Genomic DNA, 19,011 nt, shown 5'->3' on the forward strand with positions numbered 1-19,011 from the left:
AAAAAAAAAAAAAAAACAAAAGCTTTAGGTTTCTAATGTCAGAAATTCTATCTCTAGGAACAGTGGGGATGCCAATGGTCAGTATCTAGTGTTAGTGACTTTCTGTTACAAAGAAGTGAGTCAGCCAGGTGTGGTGGCTCACGTCTGTAATCCCAGCACTCTGGGAAGCTGAGGTGGGGGGATCACAAGGTCAGGAGTTCAAGACCAGCCTGGCCAATATGGTGAAACCCTGTCTCTACAAAAAATAGAAAAATTAGCTGAGTTTGGTGGTAGGTGCCTGTAGTTCCCAGCTACCCAGGAGGCTGAGGCAGGAGAATCGCTTGAACCCAGGAGATGGAGGTTGCAGTGATCCGAGATTGTACCACTGCACTCCAGCCTGGGTGACAGAGCGAGACTCCATCTCAAAAAAAACAAAAAACAAACAAAAAAACAAGTGAGTCAAAGTGCAGTATAATTAATGCTTAATTATAATTGTATTTTTGTCCAGAATTCTGTTTAACCCTGTGAGGATGGTTTCATATCCTTGCCTTGTTTTGGTATCTGAGTAATGATGGCCTTATAGAATAGATTGGGAAATAATTGCTTCCCCTTCCATTTTCTGGAATAGTGTGCATAGAAATGGTATTTTTTCTTTCTTTCTTTATTTTTTTGAGACAGAGTCTTGCTCTGTCACCCAGGCTGGAGTGCAGTGGCACGATCTTGACTCATTGCAAGCTCTGCTTCCCGGGTTCATGCCATTCTCCTGCCTCAGCCTCTTGAGTAGCTGGGACTAAAGGTATGCGCCACTACACCTGGCTAATTTTTTGTATTTTTAGTAGAGACGGGCTTTCACTGTGTTAGCCAGAATGGTCTCCATCTCCTGACCTCGTGATCCGCCTGCCTCGGCCTCCCAAAGTGCTGGGATTACAGGCATGAGCCATTGTGCCCAGCCAGAAATGGTATTTTTTTCTTTAAGTGTTTGTTAGAATTTACCTCTGGATATAAGCTTTCTTTGTAAGATGGTTTTTAAGCAAAAATTAGACTTCTTTAGTAGCTGTAGAGCTACTCATGTTACCTATTTCTCCTTGAATGATCTTTGGTTGTTTATATCTTTCAAGGAATTTGTCCATTTTATCTATGAATTACCAAAGTTAACAAATTGCTGTAAATTTTTTATAATATTCCCTTACACATTTAACATATTTTATTATGATAGCACTTATCTTATTACCTATTGTGGTAATTTGTTTTCTTGTCTTTTTCTTGAGTGCCGTGGCTAGAGATGGTCAGTTTTCTTGAGAGCTGCTTTTTCTTTCTCTGTTGTTTTTGTTTTTTAATGCTTTGATTTCCACCCTGATCTTTTACTTTTCTGCTTTTTTATGGTTTAATTTGTTCTTCCTCTTCTTGTTTTTTCTTTTGAGACGGAGTCTTGCTCTGTCACCCAGGCTGGAGTGCAGTGGTGTGATCTTGGCTCACTGCAACCTTCCACCTCCCGGGTTCAAACGATTCTCCTGCCTCAGTCTCCTGAGTAGCTGGGATTATAGGCACATGCCACTGTGCCTGGCTAATTTTTGTATTTTTAGTAGAGATGGGGTTTCTCCATGTTGGTCAGGCTGGTCTCGAACTCCTGACCTCATGATCTGCCTGCCTCAGCCTCCCAAAATGCTGGGATTACAGGCATGAGCCCCTGTGCCCAGCCTGCTCGTCTTTTTAACAGATTTCTTGAGGTGGAAGCTAAGGTCATATAATTGAGATTTTTCTTATTTTCTTATTTTATTTATTTATTTATTTTTAGATGGAATCTCGCTCTGTTGCTTAGGCTGGAATGCAGTGGTGTGATCTCGGCTCATTATAACCTCCACCTCCCGGGTTCAAAGGATTCTCCTGCCTCAGCCTCCCAAGTAGCTGGGATTACAAACATACACTACCATGCCTGACTAATTCTTGTATTTTTAGTAGAGACTGGGTTTCACCATGTTGGTCAGGCTGGTCTCAAACTCCTGGCCTCAAGTGATCCACCCACTTCGGCATCCCAAAGTGCTGGGATTACAGGCATGAGCCGCTGCCTCCAGCCCTTATTTTCTAATACAGGATTTTATTGTAAAAACATCCCTCTAATACTTTGTCTGCATGTCACAAAGTTTGATGTAGTTTTTTTTTTTTTTTAATTTCAGGTTGGAGTCTTGTCCTCCCAAAGTGCTGGGAATACGGGTGTGAACCACCATACCCATTTTTATTCAGTTCAAAATACCTTTTGAGGGCCGGGTGCAGTGGCTCATGCCACTTAATTCCAGCACTTTGGGAGGCTCAGGCAAGCAGATCACCTGAGGTCAGAAATTTGAGACCGGCCTGACCAACATGGCAGATCCCTGTCTCTACTAAAAGTACAAAAGTTAGCTGGGTATGGTAGGGCGCACACCCGTAATTTCAGCTGCTCGGGAGGCTGAGGCATGAGAATCGCTTGAACCTTGGTGGTGGAGGTTGCAGCGAGCTGAGGTCGAGCCATTGTGCTCTGACCTGGGCAACAGAGCAAGACTTCATCTCCAAAAAGAAACAAAAAAACACACCTTTTGATTTCTTTCTTTCTTTCTTTTTTTCCAGACGGAATTTTGCTCTTGTCCTCTAGGCTGGAGTGCAGTGGGAGCAATCTCAGCTTACTGCAACCTCCGCCTTCTGGATTCAAGTGATTCTCCTGCCTCAACCTCCCTAGGGGCTGGGATTATAGCCGTGTGCCACCATGCCTGGCTAATTTTTGTGTTTTTAGTAGAGACAAGGTTTCACCATGTTAGCTAGACTGGTCTTGAACTCCTGACCTGAAGTGATCTGCCCATCTCGGCCTCCCAAAGTGCTGGGATTACAGGCATGGGCCTCCATGCCCGTCCTGATTTCTTGTTTTTTGGATTATTTCTAATTGTGTTGGTTCCCAAATATTTGGAGATTTTCTGCATATTTTCTGTTATTGATTTGTGATTTAATTCCATTGTGGTCATGAAGCATACATTGTATGAGATTGAGACTTATTTCATGTCCCAGATTATTGTCTTTTTTTGCTAATGTTTTGTGTACACTTGAAAAGAATGTGTATTCCAGCCAGTGTGGTGGCACATGCTTGTAATCCCAACACTTTGGAAAGCTGAGGTGGGAGGATCCCTGGAGGCCAGAAGTTTGAGACCAGCCCGGGCAATAGCCAGACCTCATCTCTACCGAAAATGTAAAAATCAACCGCACACGGTGGTGGGCATCTGTAGTCCCAGCTACTCAGAAGGCTGAAACGGGAGGATTACCTGAGCTCAAGAGGTCAAGGCTACAGTGAGCCATGATCATGCCACTGTACTCCAGCCTGGGTGACAGAGAAAGACCCTGTCTCTGGAGTATCCTGTTAGGTCAAGTTGGCTTATAATTTTATACTAATCTTCTATATCCTTACTCATTTTAATTTTATTCTATCAATGATCTATTATTGAGAGTAGACTCCAACTTTAATTTTGGATTTGTATATATGGTCTTGCTTTGTTTCTTCATGCTTTCTCAAACTCTGTTTTTAGGTGCATGAACACTTAGGATTGTTACCTCTTAAGGAGTTGAGCCTTTGTTACTATGAAACAACCCCTTTTAAACCTGATAATATTCTTTATGTAAAATTTACTTTGATATTAATAGGACCAGCTCCAACTTTCTTTTATTTAATGTTAGCATGGTATACTTTTTTCCAGCCTTTTGCTTTTAACCTGTTTACGTTCTTATATTTAAAATGCAGTTCTTGTAGGTAGTATATGATTTTGTTATGCTTTTTAAATATAATCTGACACTCTGCTCTTTAGGGTGTTCAGACCACTTACATTTAATGTGATTATTGATACAGTTGGGCTTAAATCTACTATCTTGCTTTTTGATTTCTGTTTGTCTCATCAGGCCTTTTTTTGTGTGTGTGTGTATATGTGTCAATCTATCTTCAAGTGATTTTATACCATCTTTTTCTACTGTATAAGACCCTGTTGTCATTATACTTGCATTTCTCCCCTCATAGAATCTGTATTATTGTTGTTTACGTTTTACTTCCACATAAAGTATAAATGGCACAATATTGTTACTATTTGTATTTAAACAATCTATTATCTTTTAGACTGGGTGCAAAGGTTCATACCTATAATCCTAGCACTTTGGGAGTCCGAGGAAGGAGGATCACTTGAGTCCAGGAGTTTGAGACCAGCCTTGGCAACATAGTGAGACCCTGTCTCTACAAAAAATGAAAAAATTATCTGAGTGTGGTGATACATACCTGTGGTCCCAGCTGCTCAGGAGGCTGAGGTGGAAAAATAGCTTGAGCCCCAGAAGTCTTGGCTTCAGTGAGCGATCATCACTCTACTGCACTCCAGTCTGGGTGGCAGTGAGACCCTGTCTCTAAATAAATAAACACACAGTTTGTTATCTTTACTTTTTTTTGAGACAGAGTCGTGCTCTGTCACCCAGACTGGAGTGCAGTGGTGTAGTCTTGGCTCACTGCAATCTCCACCTCCCTGATTCAAGCAATTCTCCTGCCTCAGCCTCCGGAATAGCTGGGATTACAAGTGCCTGCCACCACACCCGGCTAAGTTTTTTTGTTTCTGTTTTTGTTTTTTTGTATTTTTAGTAGAGACAATCTGGAACTCCTGACCTCAGGTGATCCACCCACCTCCACCTCCCAAAGTGCTGGGATTACAGGCGTGATCCACTGCAGCTGGCCCATTTTACTATTATCTGGAGGACTTGAATATTTCTTTTAGCACTTTGAAAAAATCTTTATTTTGCCTTTCCTTTTTTATTTTTTAAAGTGTTTTTGAGGACCTTGCCGCCACTGTCTGCCAGCTTGCGTTGTTTCTGATATGTACATTGTTGTCATTCTTTTCTTTGTTTATATGTAAAATGTCCTTTTTTTTTTTTTGGCTGCTTTTAAATTTTTTTTTTTTTAATCATGCTTTTAATCTGTTCAGTTATGATATGTTCTGCTGTAGTTCTCTTTATCTTTCTCGTGCTTGGGGTTTGTTCAGCTTCTTGAAACTTTGGACTTATAGTTTCCATCAAATTTGAGAAACTTACTCAATTTTTTTTTTACCCTCTTCTCCCCTTTTCTCGTCTTCTTCAAGGACTCCAATTACATGTATATTAGGCCCCTTAAAGTTGTCCCAGAGTTCACTAATGTTCTGTTCTTTCTTTCTTTTTTCTTTTTTTTTTGGGGGGGGGGATCTTATATTGTATTGCTCCATTTTGAATGGTTTGTATTGCTGTGTCTTTAGGTTCACTAATCTGTGTTCTGCGATGTCTAATCTGCTATTACACATTTAATATATATTTTTATGTTAGACATGTTTTTATAAAAATTTGATAATGCTTATATATTTATTAATTAAACATACTTATTAACTTCTATGTTCCTGGCATGAGCTTTGACAATTTGTTCTTTATTAATGACAAAGAGTTTTAGTAGAAAGATGAGGGTAAAAGACTAGTTGTACTAGCCTCAAAAGATATCAGAGTAAGTGTCTTTTGAAGCATTTACTGTAAAAAGGAACAGAGAATGTGGTACCAAGAACTGTATGGTCTTGGTATGTCAGGGGAGTGTTTTTATAAGATGAAGATATTTTGTTATTTTTATAATGCTGATAGTTTAGTAGAAAGGGAAAAACAAATGATCCATGGGAAAGAGAGGAGGTGACCTTAGGAAATCTTCACAAGAGCAGTTAAGATTCAGTGCCCACGTAGAGGAGAGTAGCTTTAGAATAGAGCACCACTACTTCATTGGCACCAGAGGGAAGCAGAGAATATGGGTATAGTTGGGGATAGCTTGGGAGATTTTCCAGTGATAGTTTGGAGAATATTAAAGATTTTGATTGCCTTTGCACTTATTCACACCATGTTTGGAACAACCTCCAGCAGTGTTCCTGACACTGGAGATAGAACACTGTATAATTTAAATGTTCTTGCTCTAAGATGGGTATTTAAAGAACATAGGAAAATGCTGTGCCAATGCTTTGAATAGTTCTGGCACAAAGTAGCTGTTCAATGAATGTTTGTTAACTGAATTTGGATATATATACTCAAGTAACAGTGTTTAGATTTTGGTGTTTGTGAGACACCTCAGCTACTGACTGATTGTCGCTAAGGTGGGTTGCTTCTTACCGATAGCTTATCTCATTCTCTGAATTTAAGTTGGTGGAACTTCATGTGTAATATAGCTAAAAGCTCTGTGTGATACTTTAATAGGTACTTACTCTCCATGTGCACTAGTTATATGTACCAAGTTCAATGAGAGGACAGAGAAGGGAGAAAGTTGTTATATCTAGGGAATTTGGGTTTAGCATCCTACAGGAGGTGACACCAATTAGAGTTTAAAGGAGAAGTAGAGGAGTGTTAGCAAGATGTGGGAAGATAAGGAACACATCAGAAAGCACTTCACACCATTGATGAGTCTGAAAGAGCACCTCACAGGTGGCAAATGGTGCTAAGTTTAGGATCATATTGGGGAGCTGGTTTAGTGTATTTGTCTCTCTCCTTGAATTGGTCCCATTTAAAAACAAAAACAATTCAATCCCTCTGTTCCTTGTGATTCCTCAGTCATTCCTTTGGTTTAGAACAAAACTTACTAAATATTGATTCATATTTGCTATTTTTCCCTGGTATTTTGCTGGATGCTGTAAGGAAGTGTGAAACAAGAAATGCGTTTTGCCTATACCAAACATTTGCTTGTAGAAAGCAATAATACAAAAGAAAGCAATAGGAATTATTTATTAGTGTTTAATTGGATGTGTAGTTGTGTGCATCACACTTAGACATACGTTGTCTTCTCTTTGTGTTCTGTTCTTTACTTAGAACCTCTTTACCTAGGTTCTTCACAAATCTTTATCTTATCATCATCTCCTCCCTGTCTCCTTCCCTCTTTTCCTTGCCCTTCCACATGCCACTGTTGATACAGTGGCTGCTTTAACAGGAATTATAAAAAGGGACCCAGGACAAGGCAAGACTAATGGTACAAGTGCAGTTTATGCACAGTTGCAGTGTTGGAACAATGATGTTGAAGCCAGAAATGTCTGGAACTGTGGAATATCTTCAACTCGGTTATAGAATCATGCTCTGTACAATATATTCTGTAATGAAATGAGGAATGAATCTGAATAGTTTTTACACTAACATAGAAGTTGTTTCGTTATATCAGTTATCCCACTTAAAAATGAGTTAGACACCTCTTTCTTTTTATCTCTCTCACACACAGACACACACACATACACGCACGCACATGCATACCACCACCAAATATGCTATATGTGTCTTTTCATAATGTATTTTTTAAAAAATAATTAAACCCCCCTCTCTCTTCAGAGTAAAGATGATGGCCGAGCGTGGTGGCTTACACCTGTAATCCCAGCACTTTGGGAGGCTGAGGCGGCTAGATCACCTGAGATCAGGAGTTCAAGACCAGCCTGGCCACCATGGTGAAACCCCATCTCTACTAAAAATACAAAAATTAGCTGGGTGTGGTGACATGCACCTATAATCCCAGCTACTTAGGAGGCTGAGGCTGGAGAATCACTTGCGCCCAAGAGACGGAGTTTGTAGTGAGCAGAGATCACACCATTGCACTCTAGCCTGGGCAACAAGTATGAAACATCCTATAGGAGTATGAAACTCCGTCTCAAAAAAAAAAAAAAAAAGATGTTTTAACAATGAATGAAGTAACTACTTCCCTAAAAAATATGCTTGAGTGGCTGGGCACGGTGGCTCACGCTTATAATCCCAGCACTTTGGGAGGCCAAGATGGGTGGATCACAAGGTCAGGAGTTCGAGACCGGCCTGGCCAACACAGTGAAACCCCCCCCCGTCTCTACTAAAAATAAAAAAATTAACTGGGCTTGGTGGTGGGTGCCTGTAATCCCAGCTACCTGGGAGGCTGAGGCAGGAGAATCGCTTAAATCTGGGAGCTGGAGGTGGCAGTGAGCCCAAATCACGCCACTGCACTCCAGCCTGGGTGACAGAACTAGATTCTGTCTCCAAAAAAAAAATGTATATATATATATGTGTGTGTGTGTGTGTGTGTGTGTGTGTGTAGTGTATAAATATATATACAAGTGTGTGTGTTGTGTGTATATATATATACACAACACACACACGAGCTAGGAAAATAACACTTAAAAAATAATATTGTCGTTGTTTATGTATTTTTAGTTTTTTGTTACCAAAAACCACAGTTCTAATGTGCAAACTTGAAAGAGCTGAAAAAATTTCTATTCAGTGGTTTGAACCTATTTGCTAAAAAGATTAAAATGCCACCTTCTAATTTATTTTCCTAAATGATTTACACCAGGGAACATGGAAATCTAATTCAATAGAATCCTTTACTTAATTAATGTATAGGGCTGAAATTTTGTTACTGTGATTTAATAAACATAGTATTTCTTCCATGAGTATAACTATATTTTTGTGGCATCTAATGAAACCAGATATCAAAAATAAGTCCGTCTTAGTGTCATACCTTTGAAGCATTATATTTTTGTGTATAAGAAAGGTTTTATTGTCTTTCATAAATATAATTTAAAAATTACTCTAAAAATGGTATTTAATTTTTGTTTTGCCTTTAAAATTACAGTATTTATACATATGTTAAGTAGTAATGCATATTCTATACATATTTTGAAGATACAAATGGAAAAATTTCTTAGTAATGGAGTATATGATTACAAAAAAAGCTTGAAGACAAAGTTTTAAGATGTAGTTACCTCCTACTGATACTACTCCAGTAACCTCATTTTATATCCTTAACTCCATTCTAGCTTTCTTAAAGCTGTTATCCACTTAGTAGGTGAGATGGTCTTCACAATATGCAGATGTAGTTGTGTAACTCTCCTACTTAATAAGCTGCACACACACAGATCTTTAATATGGTCTATAAGGTCTGTAAACCGTGTGATCTAGCATTTTAGGCCTTCAGCCTCATGTCCCACCACTCTTCCACCTTTCCTTTTTCCTCTCTGTGGGCTGCCTTTAAGTTCCTTGTACCAGCCATGGTCTTCCCTTTAAGCTGGACTTTACATATGTTTTCTGTCTCCCTACAGCACTTAGCCTATCTCTTCCTTTCCCAGTTTATTTCCTATATATCCTTCAAATTTCAGTCTGAATGGCAGTTCCTCAGGGAAGCCTTTGCTCATCTTCCTGGCTAGATCATACACACACACACACACACATGCACACACACACACAGGTACACATGCATGCACAATTACAAACTCTTAATATAATTCTGTGTGTTTGCCCTTCATTGTATTTATTACAGTTGCTATTTTACTTGGATTTGTGTGAGTGCTTGCAAAGGTAGTCATTATTGGCATTCAAATAGGTGTTAAGCTCCTTGGGGGCAGGGCCCTTGTCAGTTTTTGCTTATCATTGTTTTCTCAGTACTTTGATACATGAGTAAGTGTGATGCCAGAGAGTTTGGGTTTCATCCCTAGGAAAAAACAAAAAGTCATCGGAGGTTCTGCGAAAAATAGGAGAGCAGTGATGACGCATACTAAGACCTGGGCTATAGAAGGGTAAATTGGAGGCTATAGTTGAGTAAAGGAAAGAGACTAGAGCTAGGAAGATCCATTAGAAGGCCATTGTAGGTAAAAAAGATGAGGACCTGAAGTCTTTCCAGTTCAGACGGTCTTGCCTTTGGTGGGTGTTTAAGAGACAGAATCCAGTAGTATTTGGGGACCTGCTGACTATTGTCAGATATAACACAAAGAAATCAGAGATTATTTGGAATATGGGGCTATTAACTTGATAACATTTATCAAGTAAATGAATATAAGACAATAAACAATTCAAGGGGGTAAATAAATCTTCATTTTATTTTATTTTTATTATTTGTACAGATAGGATCTTGGTATGTTGCCCAGGCTGGTCTTGAACTCCTGCTCTCAAGTGATCCTCACTGCTTAGCCTCCCAAAGTATTGGGATTACATGTGTAAGCCACCACACCCATCCTGGAATCTTCATTTTAAACAAAAGTCACAAAAGTGACCTCTTGCCCACTGCTCTATTTACAGTTTTTTAACAGCAGCACTGAGATGTGATTCACTTACCATGTAATTCACCCACTTCAAGTGTAGAGTTCAGTCGTTTTGAGTTTGTAAATCATCAACTCAAAAAGAAACTGTACCCTTTAACTGTTATCCCTTTTTCCCTCTATCTTCCTTCCTAGCCTTAAGCAACCACTAATCTCCTCCATGTCTGTAATTTCCCTGTTCTAAACATTTTATATAAATAGAATAACGTAGTGCATGGCCTTTTGTGACTAGATTCTTTCACTTAACATTATGTTTTCAAGATTCACCTAAGTTGTAGCATGTAACAGTACTTCATTCCTTTTTATGTCCAAATAATACTCCAGTGTATGGATATATATCACATTTTGTTTATATGTTTATCAGCCGATGGACATTTGAGTTGTTTCCACTTTTTGGCTATTATGAATAATGTTGCTATAAACACTTACATAGAAATGTTTGTGTGGACTTACGTTTACATTTTGTTTGGTTATATCACTAACAGTGGAATGGCTGGGTCATGTGGTAATTCTGTGTTAACTTATTTGAGGAACTGCCAGAATGTTTCCAAAGCAGCTGTACCATTTCACATTCTTACCAGGGTTCTGATTGCTCCACATCCTTGTCAACACTTGTTACATTTGTCTTTTTGATTCTAGTCATCCTAGTGGGTGAGAAGTAGTATCTCATTGTAGGTTTGATTTGTATTTCCGTGATGACGGGTGTGAGACATCTTTTCATCTGCTTATTGGCCGTTTATATATCTTCCTTGGGTAAATGTTTATTCAGGCCCTTTTCCTGTTTTTTAATTGGATTGTCTTGTTATTGAATTGTAAGAGCTCTTTATAGTATATTGTGGATACCAGCCCCCTATCAGATACATCATTTGCAAATATTTTCTCCCATTCTGTGAGTTGTCTTTTCACTTTTTTGATAGCAGCCTTTGAAGCACAGAAGTTCTTAATTTTGATTAAGTCCAGTTTATCTTGCCAAATCCCAGGTCATTTAGAGTTGGCATTGTGTTTTTTTCTAAGGATTTTATAGCTCTAGCTTTTACATTTATAGGTCTTTGGTCCATTTTGAGTTTTTTTGTTTGTTTGTTTTTGTTTCTCTAAAATGATGTAATATAAAGGCCCAGCTTTATTTTGCCCATGGCTATTCAGTTCCCCCAGCACCATTGTTAAAAAGACTGTTCTTTCTCATATAATGGTCTTGGCATCCTCTTGGAAAATCAGTTGAGTATAGAAATAGGTTTTTAATGTTTTTTTAACAGCAAAACTATATTGTTCTTTCACAGACAGTTCTGTAACTAAAGGAAGAGTATGCTTATTTTTAAGTAGGCTTTTAGGAATATTTGTATAATTTTAGTGCTACGTCTTGTACCCAGATTTAATTTTGAGAAATGCATAGTTTGCATATATGGAACAGCTGTTCTGGTCATGAAAATTGAGTTTGGAAAGCCGTATTTCACTGAGGGTGACATTCTGGCTTATTTTTGTTGGCACTTCCTGAGTGCCAGACACTATGCTGTTACAAGGCTTACATGGAAGTAAATGACCATCTCTTCCTCATGTTGCTAATGTATATAAAATATTGGGAGCAGGGAGAAGGAGGGATTAAAATGACATGGAAATAACCATATGGGTTTTTTTAGTCCATAAAAGTGGTATACTTTTTTTTTTTTTGAGATGGAGTCTCGCGCTGTTGCCAGGGTGGAGTGCAGTGGTGCGATCTCGGCTCACTGCAACCTCCGCCTCCCGGGGTTCAAGCAATTCTTCTGCCTCAGCCTCCCCAGTAGCTGGGACTACAGGTGCACGCCACCATGCCCAGCTAATTTTTGTATTTCTCATAGAGATGGGATTTCACCATGTTGGCCAGGATGGTCTTAATCACCTGACCTCATGATCCACCAGCTTCTGCCTCCCAAAAAAGTGGTATACTTATAATGGATAAACGTATACAGCTATTTTTACTTAGTACACTGTCTTCAGTATTACCTTTAGTTTTAAATGAAGTGTTTTCTTAAGACTAAGAATTTTAAATTGAAATTATTTATTTATTTATTTTTTGAGTCGGAATCTCGCTCTGTCACCCAGGCTCGAGTGCAGTGGCCAGATCTCAGCTCACTGCAAGCTCCACCTCCAGGGTTTACGCCATTCTCCTGCTTCAGCCTCCCGAGTAGCTGGGACTACAGGCGCCCGCCACCTGGCCCGGCTAGTTTTTTGTATTTTTTAGTAGAGACGAGGTTTCACCGTGTTAGCCAGGATGGTCTTGATCTCCTGACCTCGTGATCTGCCCGTCTCGGCCTCCCAAAGTGCTGAGATTACAGGCTTGAGCCACTGCGCCCGGCCAAAAATTACTTATTTTATAAAGGGCTCTAAATAGGGATATGACTACAATGGATGCTGCTGAAAGAATTGAATGATAAAGAATTTAGGTGGCTTAATGCTTTTTGTATTAGTCTCTGGGAAAGTCCATTACTGATCACAAAATTGTCAAGGCTGATCAGACAGGATCATTACATTATTTCTGTGCTTTTTCAAGTACTTGAAATGTTTTTATGTAATTTAAGCATTTTTCAAGAATTAACCTTTCTTTTTTAGTGTCACTTTGTATAATTTTATGTTCCTTTTTCTTAGGAATCTCAGCAGTCCAATTTTGGCCCTGGAGAACAAAGTGAGTATTTCTTTTCCTCTTGGTTTTCAAATTAAGCTATTTATTGAACATTCAATTTTCATGGTCACACCATATATAACTTTAGTAATACCTTTACATGTCATATCCTTTTTCATTTTTCTTTTCTTTTTTTTTCTGGAGTGTAGTGGTGTGGTTGTAGCTCACTGCAGCCTCGATCTCCAGGGTTTAAGTGATCTTCCTGCCTCAGCCTCCTGAGTAGCTGGGACTATGGGCACATGCCACTATGCCTGGCTGATTTTTTAAATTTTAGTAGAATAGGGTCTCACTATGTTGCCCAGGCTGGTCTCGAACTCCTGAGCTCAAGTGATGCAGCTGCCTCGCCTCCCAAAGTGTTAGGATTACTGGTGTGAGCCACCATGACCTCGTATTCTAATTTTTATGATCTAATGAGTAGTGAGGATCGAGCTGAAAAATTGTTATTCTTTAAAAATTCAGGAACTGCAGGTCATTGGAGATCAAAATACACTACTTTTATTAAGCATTTGAACTAACAGTTCATGAATACAATTTAATGGGCACCTCGTAAACTCAAGAGTCATTCTTCTTTCTTTTAACTTCCTTTATGAAAGTACTTGGTTCCATGATGGTAAAACTCCACACAAGAAGGGGTCATTTTATTTAGCTGACCATGGCTCTTTTCTTGTTATATTTGTACAGTCCCTGTTTATTCTTCCTTGGTTTTCTGATCTGGGTAGAAAGTCTGCTGCCTGCTGTACCCTCACCTTCACCCTTACTTTCTTGGCCTGTCAGAAGAATTTCTGGGGAAGATAGTCGTAGGGCATTCAAATATGGTCCCAAGAGATTGTGGTTGTGTAGATTGAGGGAACCATTGCAAATGTCTGGGCTTCACCGTATACCTCTGTAACAAAACAGGTATTCTTTTTGCCAAGAGCAGTAACTTCTTAATTAAGATAGATTTATACTAGTCATAAGGTATTTTATACTAGTCATAAGGTATTTTGGAAATGAAAATGTGGAACTGTTTGATCCTTAATTTATCTTCAGTGATCTTAATGCAGAGATAAAACTAGAAGAATACCTCTTTTGATGTTATGCTTTCTTTATTTGTATATCAATTTCTTAGTTCCACCTTAAAGGCTGTAGCTACAGGAAAAAGGGATCTGACATTGTTAATATGCAGAAAATGTTAAAATACAGAAAATAGCTAACTATAGGCCAGAAAATTTACGTTTTCTCTCTTTTTATTTCTTTTTTTTCCTCAGCTTGTTTTCCCTAGTCATCTTCTTTTAAGAATACTTCATCCTTCTACTTTTCTACCATTCTCTTTTTTGAAAACTGTTCACAAATGGGATCATAAGCTGCCTCTACTCATTATTTGTGTTTTTGATTTTGTTTGTTTTAGAGCTATTTCTATAACAGCATAAAACTCTAGTTATAGTATGAAAATACCATAATTTATTTCATTAGTCCCCTATCGATGGACTTTTTTTTTTCCCAGTTTTTGCCATTACAAACCAGCTATAATAAACATTCCCGAATGTGTGCTTATGTGTTTGTGTATTCCTCAAGATTATACCTGTAATGTAAATTCCTTTCATTGGAATTACTAAGTCACTTAGCAGTATATTTACAGTACTGAGAAGGTATTACCAGATTGCTCTTCAAGAAGGTCGTATGAGTTTACAGTCCTACCAGCAACATGTACACATGCTTATTTCCCCTGTAGTCACCAGTATCTCATATTATTGGGCTTGATGGTGTTACCAGTTTGGTGGTTGAAGAATTATATTTCATTGTTTGATTTACATTTATTTGAGGGTATTTTACATAGACATTTTACAATCTAAATAGCCATACTTTAGTTGCTCACTTCATTCTTTTTGTTCCAGAAAGATATAATCCTTCTAAAACTTCAAATGGGCACCAGTCTAAATCGTAAGTTTATTGCTTAATGAGTTTAATGTGTATCGTTTTTGCTAAAAGTTACCTGTAATATCTGGGTATTTTGAACAATATTTAGAAATATTGAGGCTGGGCAGGGTGGCTCACACCTGTAATCCCAGCACTTTGGGAGGCCAAGGCAGGCAGATCACGTGAGGTCAGGAGTTCGAGACCACCCTGGCCAACGTGGTGAAACCCCTTCTCTACTAAAAATACAAAAAATTAGCCAGGCGTGGTGGCAAGCATCTGTGATCCCAGCTACTTGGAAGGCTGAGGCAGGAGAATTACTTGAACCTGGGAGGCGGAGGTTGTAGGGAGCCGAGATCGTGCCACTTCACTCTAGTCTGGGCCGCAGAGCGAGACTCGGTATCAGAAAAATTAAAAAATAAAAGAAATATTGACCTTTTAAGGCATGAGCATGCAAATTTTTATGTAAAGGGTCAGATAGTGAAATATTTAGGCTTTCAGAGCCACATAGTCTGTGTTTTGACTGCTCAGCTCTGCCATTTGTAGTATGAAAGCAGTTATAGACCATAAGTGTGGCTGTATTCCAGCCACACTCTTTAAAACAATGTGGTAGGTTGGATTTGGCTTGTGGGCCACAGTTTGCCTACCTCTGCTCTGAGATCATGGTTTTTTCTCATCTGAGAGTTGTATGTATATATTTTTCTGTGTATATTCCTAATTTATATTGAATAAAGAAGTCATAAAATAAACACAGGATTCTTCTTTAAGCCAAGCCATTCATTTAACCACTAGATTAAGTAACATACATAGTTTGTACTGTCTTTAAGTTTTCTTATTTTTATTTTGTTGGTAGAAGCAGGAATATATATAAAAATGTAACAGGATAATGTATTGGACGAAAATAAATTCCAGCTTAAAGAATGAACTCCTGAATTCCTGAGACCACAGGTTAACTCAGTGATTAAAACAAAATTCTAAAGAAGCAGTGACTACAGTGTCAGCTTACCATGCCACAGTCACAAGCTGTACTGTGATGACCCTAGACTGGTAGCACTTCAGCTGAATAAAAGAACTAAGAATGAAAATACAAGGACACAAGAAGCACCCCCCTCACTGCTGAAAAATTCAAATTATATTCCTATTCATCATACTTATTTATATGTAAAGAACAGAAGTGTACTTACCATATCTATACCTATTACTTTGGTTGTGAGGGAACAAACTCGTGCAGGGCTCTGAGCAGTCTGGTAAAAGCTTTGACATATTGACATGTAAACAAGTTCATTGAGCTGCCATTGTTAAATCATAAGGGCCAAGAGAATTCAGAGTAAGTACATTTCCTTAGAGGAAAATCAGTCATAGAGATAGATGCACTAAGCCCCTGTCTGAAAGAAAACTCTTTTTTCCCTGTTCTGTTTAATTGGGCCAGTCTTAAAAATCATCTGGTTACTTTATTTCAGGGTGATATTTAATATGTAATATTTTGAACTTAGGGTCAGATATAGAAATGTAGGTTAAACTTTGAGGGGGAAAAGTACAAGTAGTTATTAGAGTGAAAGAAGATTTCCTTCTCACTGATTGGAGATTGTCATGAAATTTTAAGAAAGGTAATGGAATTACTGGTAATGAGAAATTAGACATTTTTCTAGTTGTAGTTCTCCCTAAACTTTGTATTAATTTTTCCTCCCATGTAAAAAGACAAGGAATGTTTTATGGGCTGTTATGTAGAAAATTTTAAGTTTAATGATTTTGATTTTATGACTTTAAAAGAAAATTTACATCTTTAATTTTGCTTTCAAAAACAAATTCCAGAAACTGTCAGCTTATAGTATTTGTGTGTATGTGTTTAAATTGATTTGAATTTTGATGAAGGGAGATTGTGGAACTTGGGAGTTTTTGTTTGTTTGTTTGTTGTTGTTTTTTTTGAGACAGAGTCTCACTCTGTCACCTAGGCTAGAGTGCAGAGTGCAGCAATGGGATGTCAGCTCCCTGCAACCTCCAGCTCCTGGGTTCAAGTGATTCTCCTCCTACCTCAGCCTCCCAGGTAGCTGGGATTACAGGTGCCCACCACCACGCCAGGCTAATTTTTGTATTTTTAGTAGAGACAGGGTTTCACCCTGTTGGCTTGGCTGGTCTCAAACTCATGACCTCAGGTGATTCGCCCACCTCAGCCTCCCAAAGTAGTGGGATTACAGGCGTGAGCCACTGCACCCGGCCAGAATTTGGGAGTTTTAAAAATATATACATAGTCGGCCATTCGCAGTGACTCACGCCTGTAATCCCAGCACTTTGGGAGGCCGAGGCAGGTGGATCACGAGGTCAGGAGATCGAGACCATCCTGGCTAACACGGTGAAACCCTGTCTCTATAAAAATACAAAAAATTAGCCAGGCATGGTGGTGGGCACCAGTAGTCCAAGCTACTCCAGAGGCTGAGGCAGGAGAATGGCGTGAACCCAGGAGGCAGAGCTTACAGTGAGCTGAGATTGTGCCACTGCACTCCAGCCTGCATGACAGAGCAAGACTTGGTCTCAAAAAATATATATACACACACACACACACACACACACACACACACACACACACACACACATATACATATACATATACATACTTACATAGTCATTTTTGCTATATAGCCGAGACTTTTACCCAAAATGTTTATTTCTACAGAGGGCGCTTTGTTTCATAGCAAGACATTTATGAACTAGAACTTTGGCTTAGGAAACTGTTCTGGTTTTCACAGTTACCCAGTTGTCAACAGTTATACTAACCTCTCTTTGTGGAACATGGGGGACAAAGGAAGAATTGCTTGTTGCTTTCATTTTATCTTCCTTCTTTTTAGGAGTTATATCTCTCTAGTGGATTGTTGGGTATGACTTTGTTATTTTTTAATAATGAATGTGTGTGTGCACCTAGGGGAAAAGTTAGAGACTACAGAACTGAATATGAGAGTTTATAGAAAGCAGATTTTGTTTAATTAGAAAAGATGAATATTTTATTCATGGGAAGGATAGAGCTTATGGAATGGTTAAAGTCCTCCATTCTCAATTTTGAGATTTTGAACCAAACCAGATAGAATAAGACTTACTAGTATTTTGTTTTTTGGTTAATCTGTGGCTACCACAGTGATTATTTCTTAGAATTTTTAGTAGATATTTAGTACCCTGGCATACCATGTAAACTGTTCCAAAAATAATAATCCTTTCTGCCTTTTCCCTCTAGTATGTTAAAAGATGACTTAAAACTAAGCAGCAGTGAAGACAGTGATGGGGAACAGGTGTGTCTACTATTGTATTATTTTGCCAGTCTCACATAATATTTGCATTTTATAAAAATGATAATTGAATAATGCATTTGTTACTTAAATTTCTTCTTATAAACTTTCTGACACTGGAATGTTATAGTTTTCTTCTCTGTATTTAAATCTCCATTTTTTTCTTATTTTTTTAAAAAATTGGGTTTTCCTCAACATTTATTATGGATCAAAACATACTCGTGAAGCAGTAGATTATTGACAATAATAACTATTAACAAAGCTTTTGATCTTATTCTGGCAGTTCAGTTACTCTTTAGGTGAAAACAGTATAAGTGTTAAACATTGTTGCATACATTAGAGAAGCCAGTTTTTTCTGTTAAGAGTTCAGATATTATTCACACTAAGCAAATAGAATACTGTTATTCATTCACAGATTTCTTCTTACGTTTTAATTTTAGGATTGTGATAAGACAATGCCGAGGAGTACACCAGGAAGGTGGGCATCCTTTTCTTTTCTGTTTTATTGGTAAGAGTTGGGTCAGCCTGATAACATTGCAGGGATATAATAAGTGGCCTTATAAGTAAATAGCAGTTTTGATAGTGGTTGTACAACTCTGTAAATTAACTAAAAATCATTGAATTATACACTTAAAAGTGAGTGATTTGTGTATTATACCTCAAACTGTTTTTAAAAGGTGAGTATTAATACCTAAGTAGCACATCAGAAATTTTTAAAAAGAATTGTTCATTTCATTTACAGTGAAGTTCTGGATTCATAGAATTACAGCAATGTAACACATAGTAAACATTTTAAAGAAAGTTGTGGCTGGACGTGGTGGCTCACGCCTGTAATCCCAGCACTTTGGGAGGCCGAAGTGGGCAGATCACCTGAGGCCAGAAGTTTGAGAACCGCCTGACCAATATGGTGAAACCCCGTCTCTACTAAAAATACAAAAATTAGCCGGGCGTTGTGGCGGGCGCCTGTAGTCCCAGCTACTTGGGAGGCTGAGACAGAAGAATTGCTTGAACCTGGGAGGCAGAGGTTGCAGTGAGCCGAGATCGCGCCACTGCACTCCAGCCTGGGCGACAGAGCAAGACTCCATCTAAAAAAAAAAAAAGAAAGAAAAGAAAAAAAGAAAGTTGGTTGTCCGAT

General features: G+C 38.4%; 1 protein-coding gene across 1 annotated transcript in view; it reads left to right on the forward strand.

The window, feature by feature from the left end:
• AFF4 (AF4/FMR2 family member 4) overlaps nt 1–19,011 on the forward strand; it is an 85,951-nt gene that overhangs the window by 43,792 nt on the left and 23,148 nt on the right. The window contains exons 6-9 of the mRNA XM_023196271.3: nt 12,675–12,711; nt 14,583–14,628; nt 17,825–17,879; nt 18,317–18,354. Of these exons, the coding sequence (XP_023052039.1) occupies nt 12,675–12,711; nt 14,583–14,628; nt 17,825–17,879; nt 18,317–18,354 (176 nt within the window). The remainder of the gene's footprint in view (nt 1–12,674; nt 12,712–14,582; nt 14,629–17,824; nt 17,880–18,316; nt 18,355–19,011) is intronic.

This window comes from Piliocolobus tephrosceles, chromosome 4, assembly GCF_002776525.5.
Source record: "Piliocolobus tephrosceles isolate RC106 chromosome 4, ASM277652v3, whole genome shotgun sequence".
NCBI classification, from domain to species: Eukaryota; Metazoa; Chordata; class Mammalia; order Primates; family Cercopithecidae; genus Piliocolobus; species Piliocolobus tephrosceles.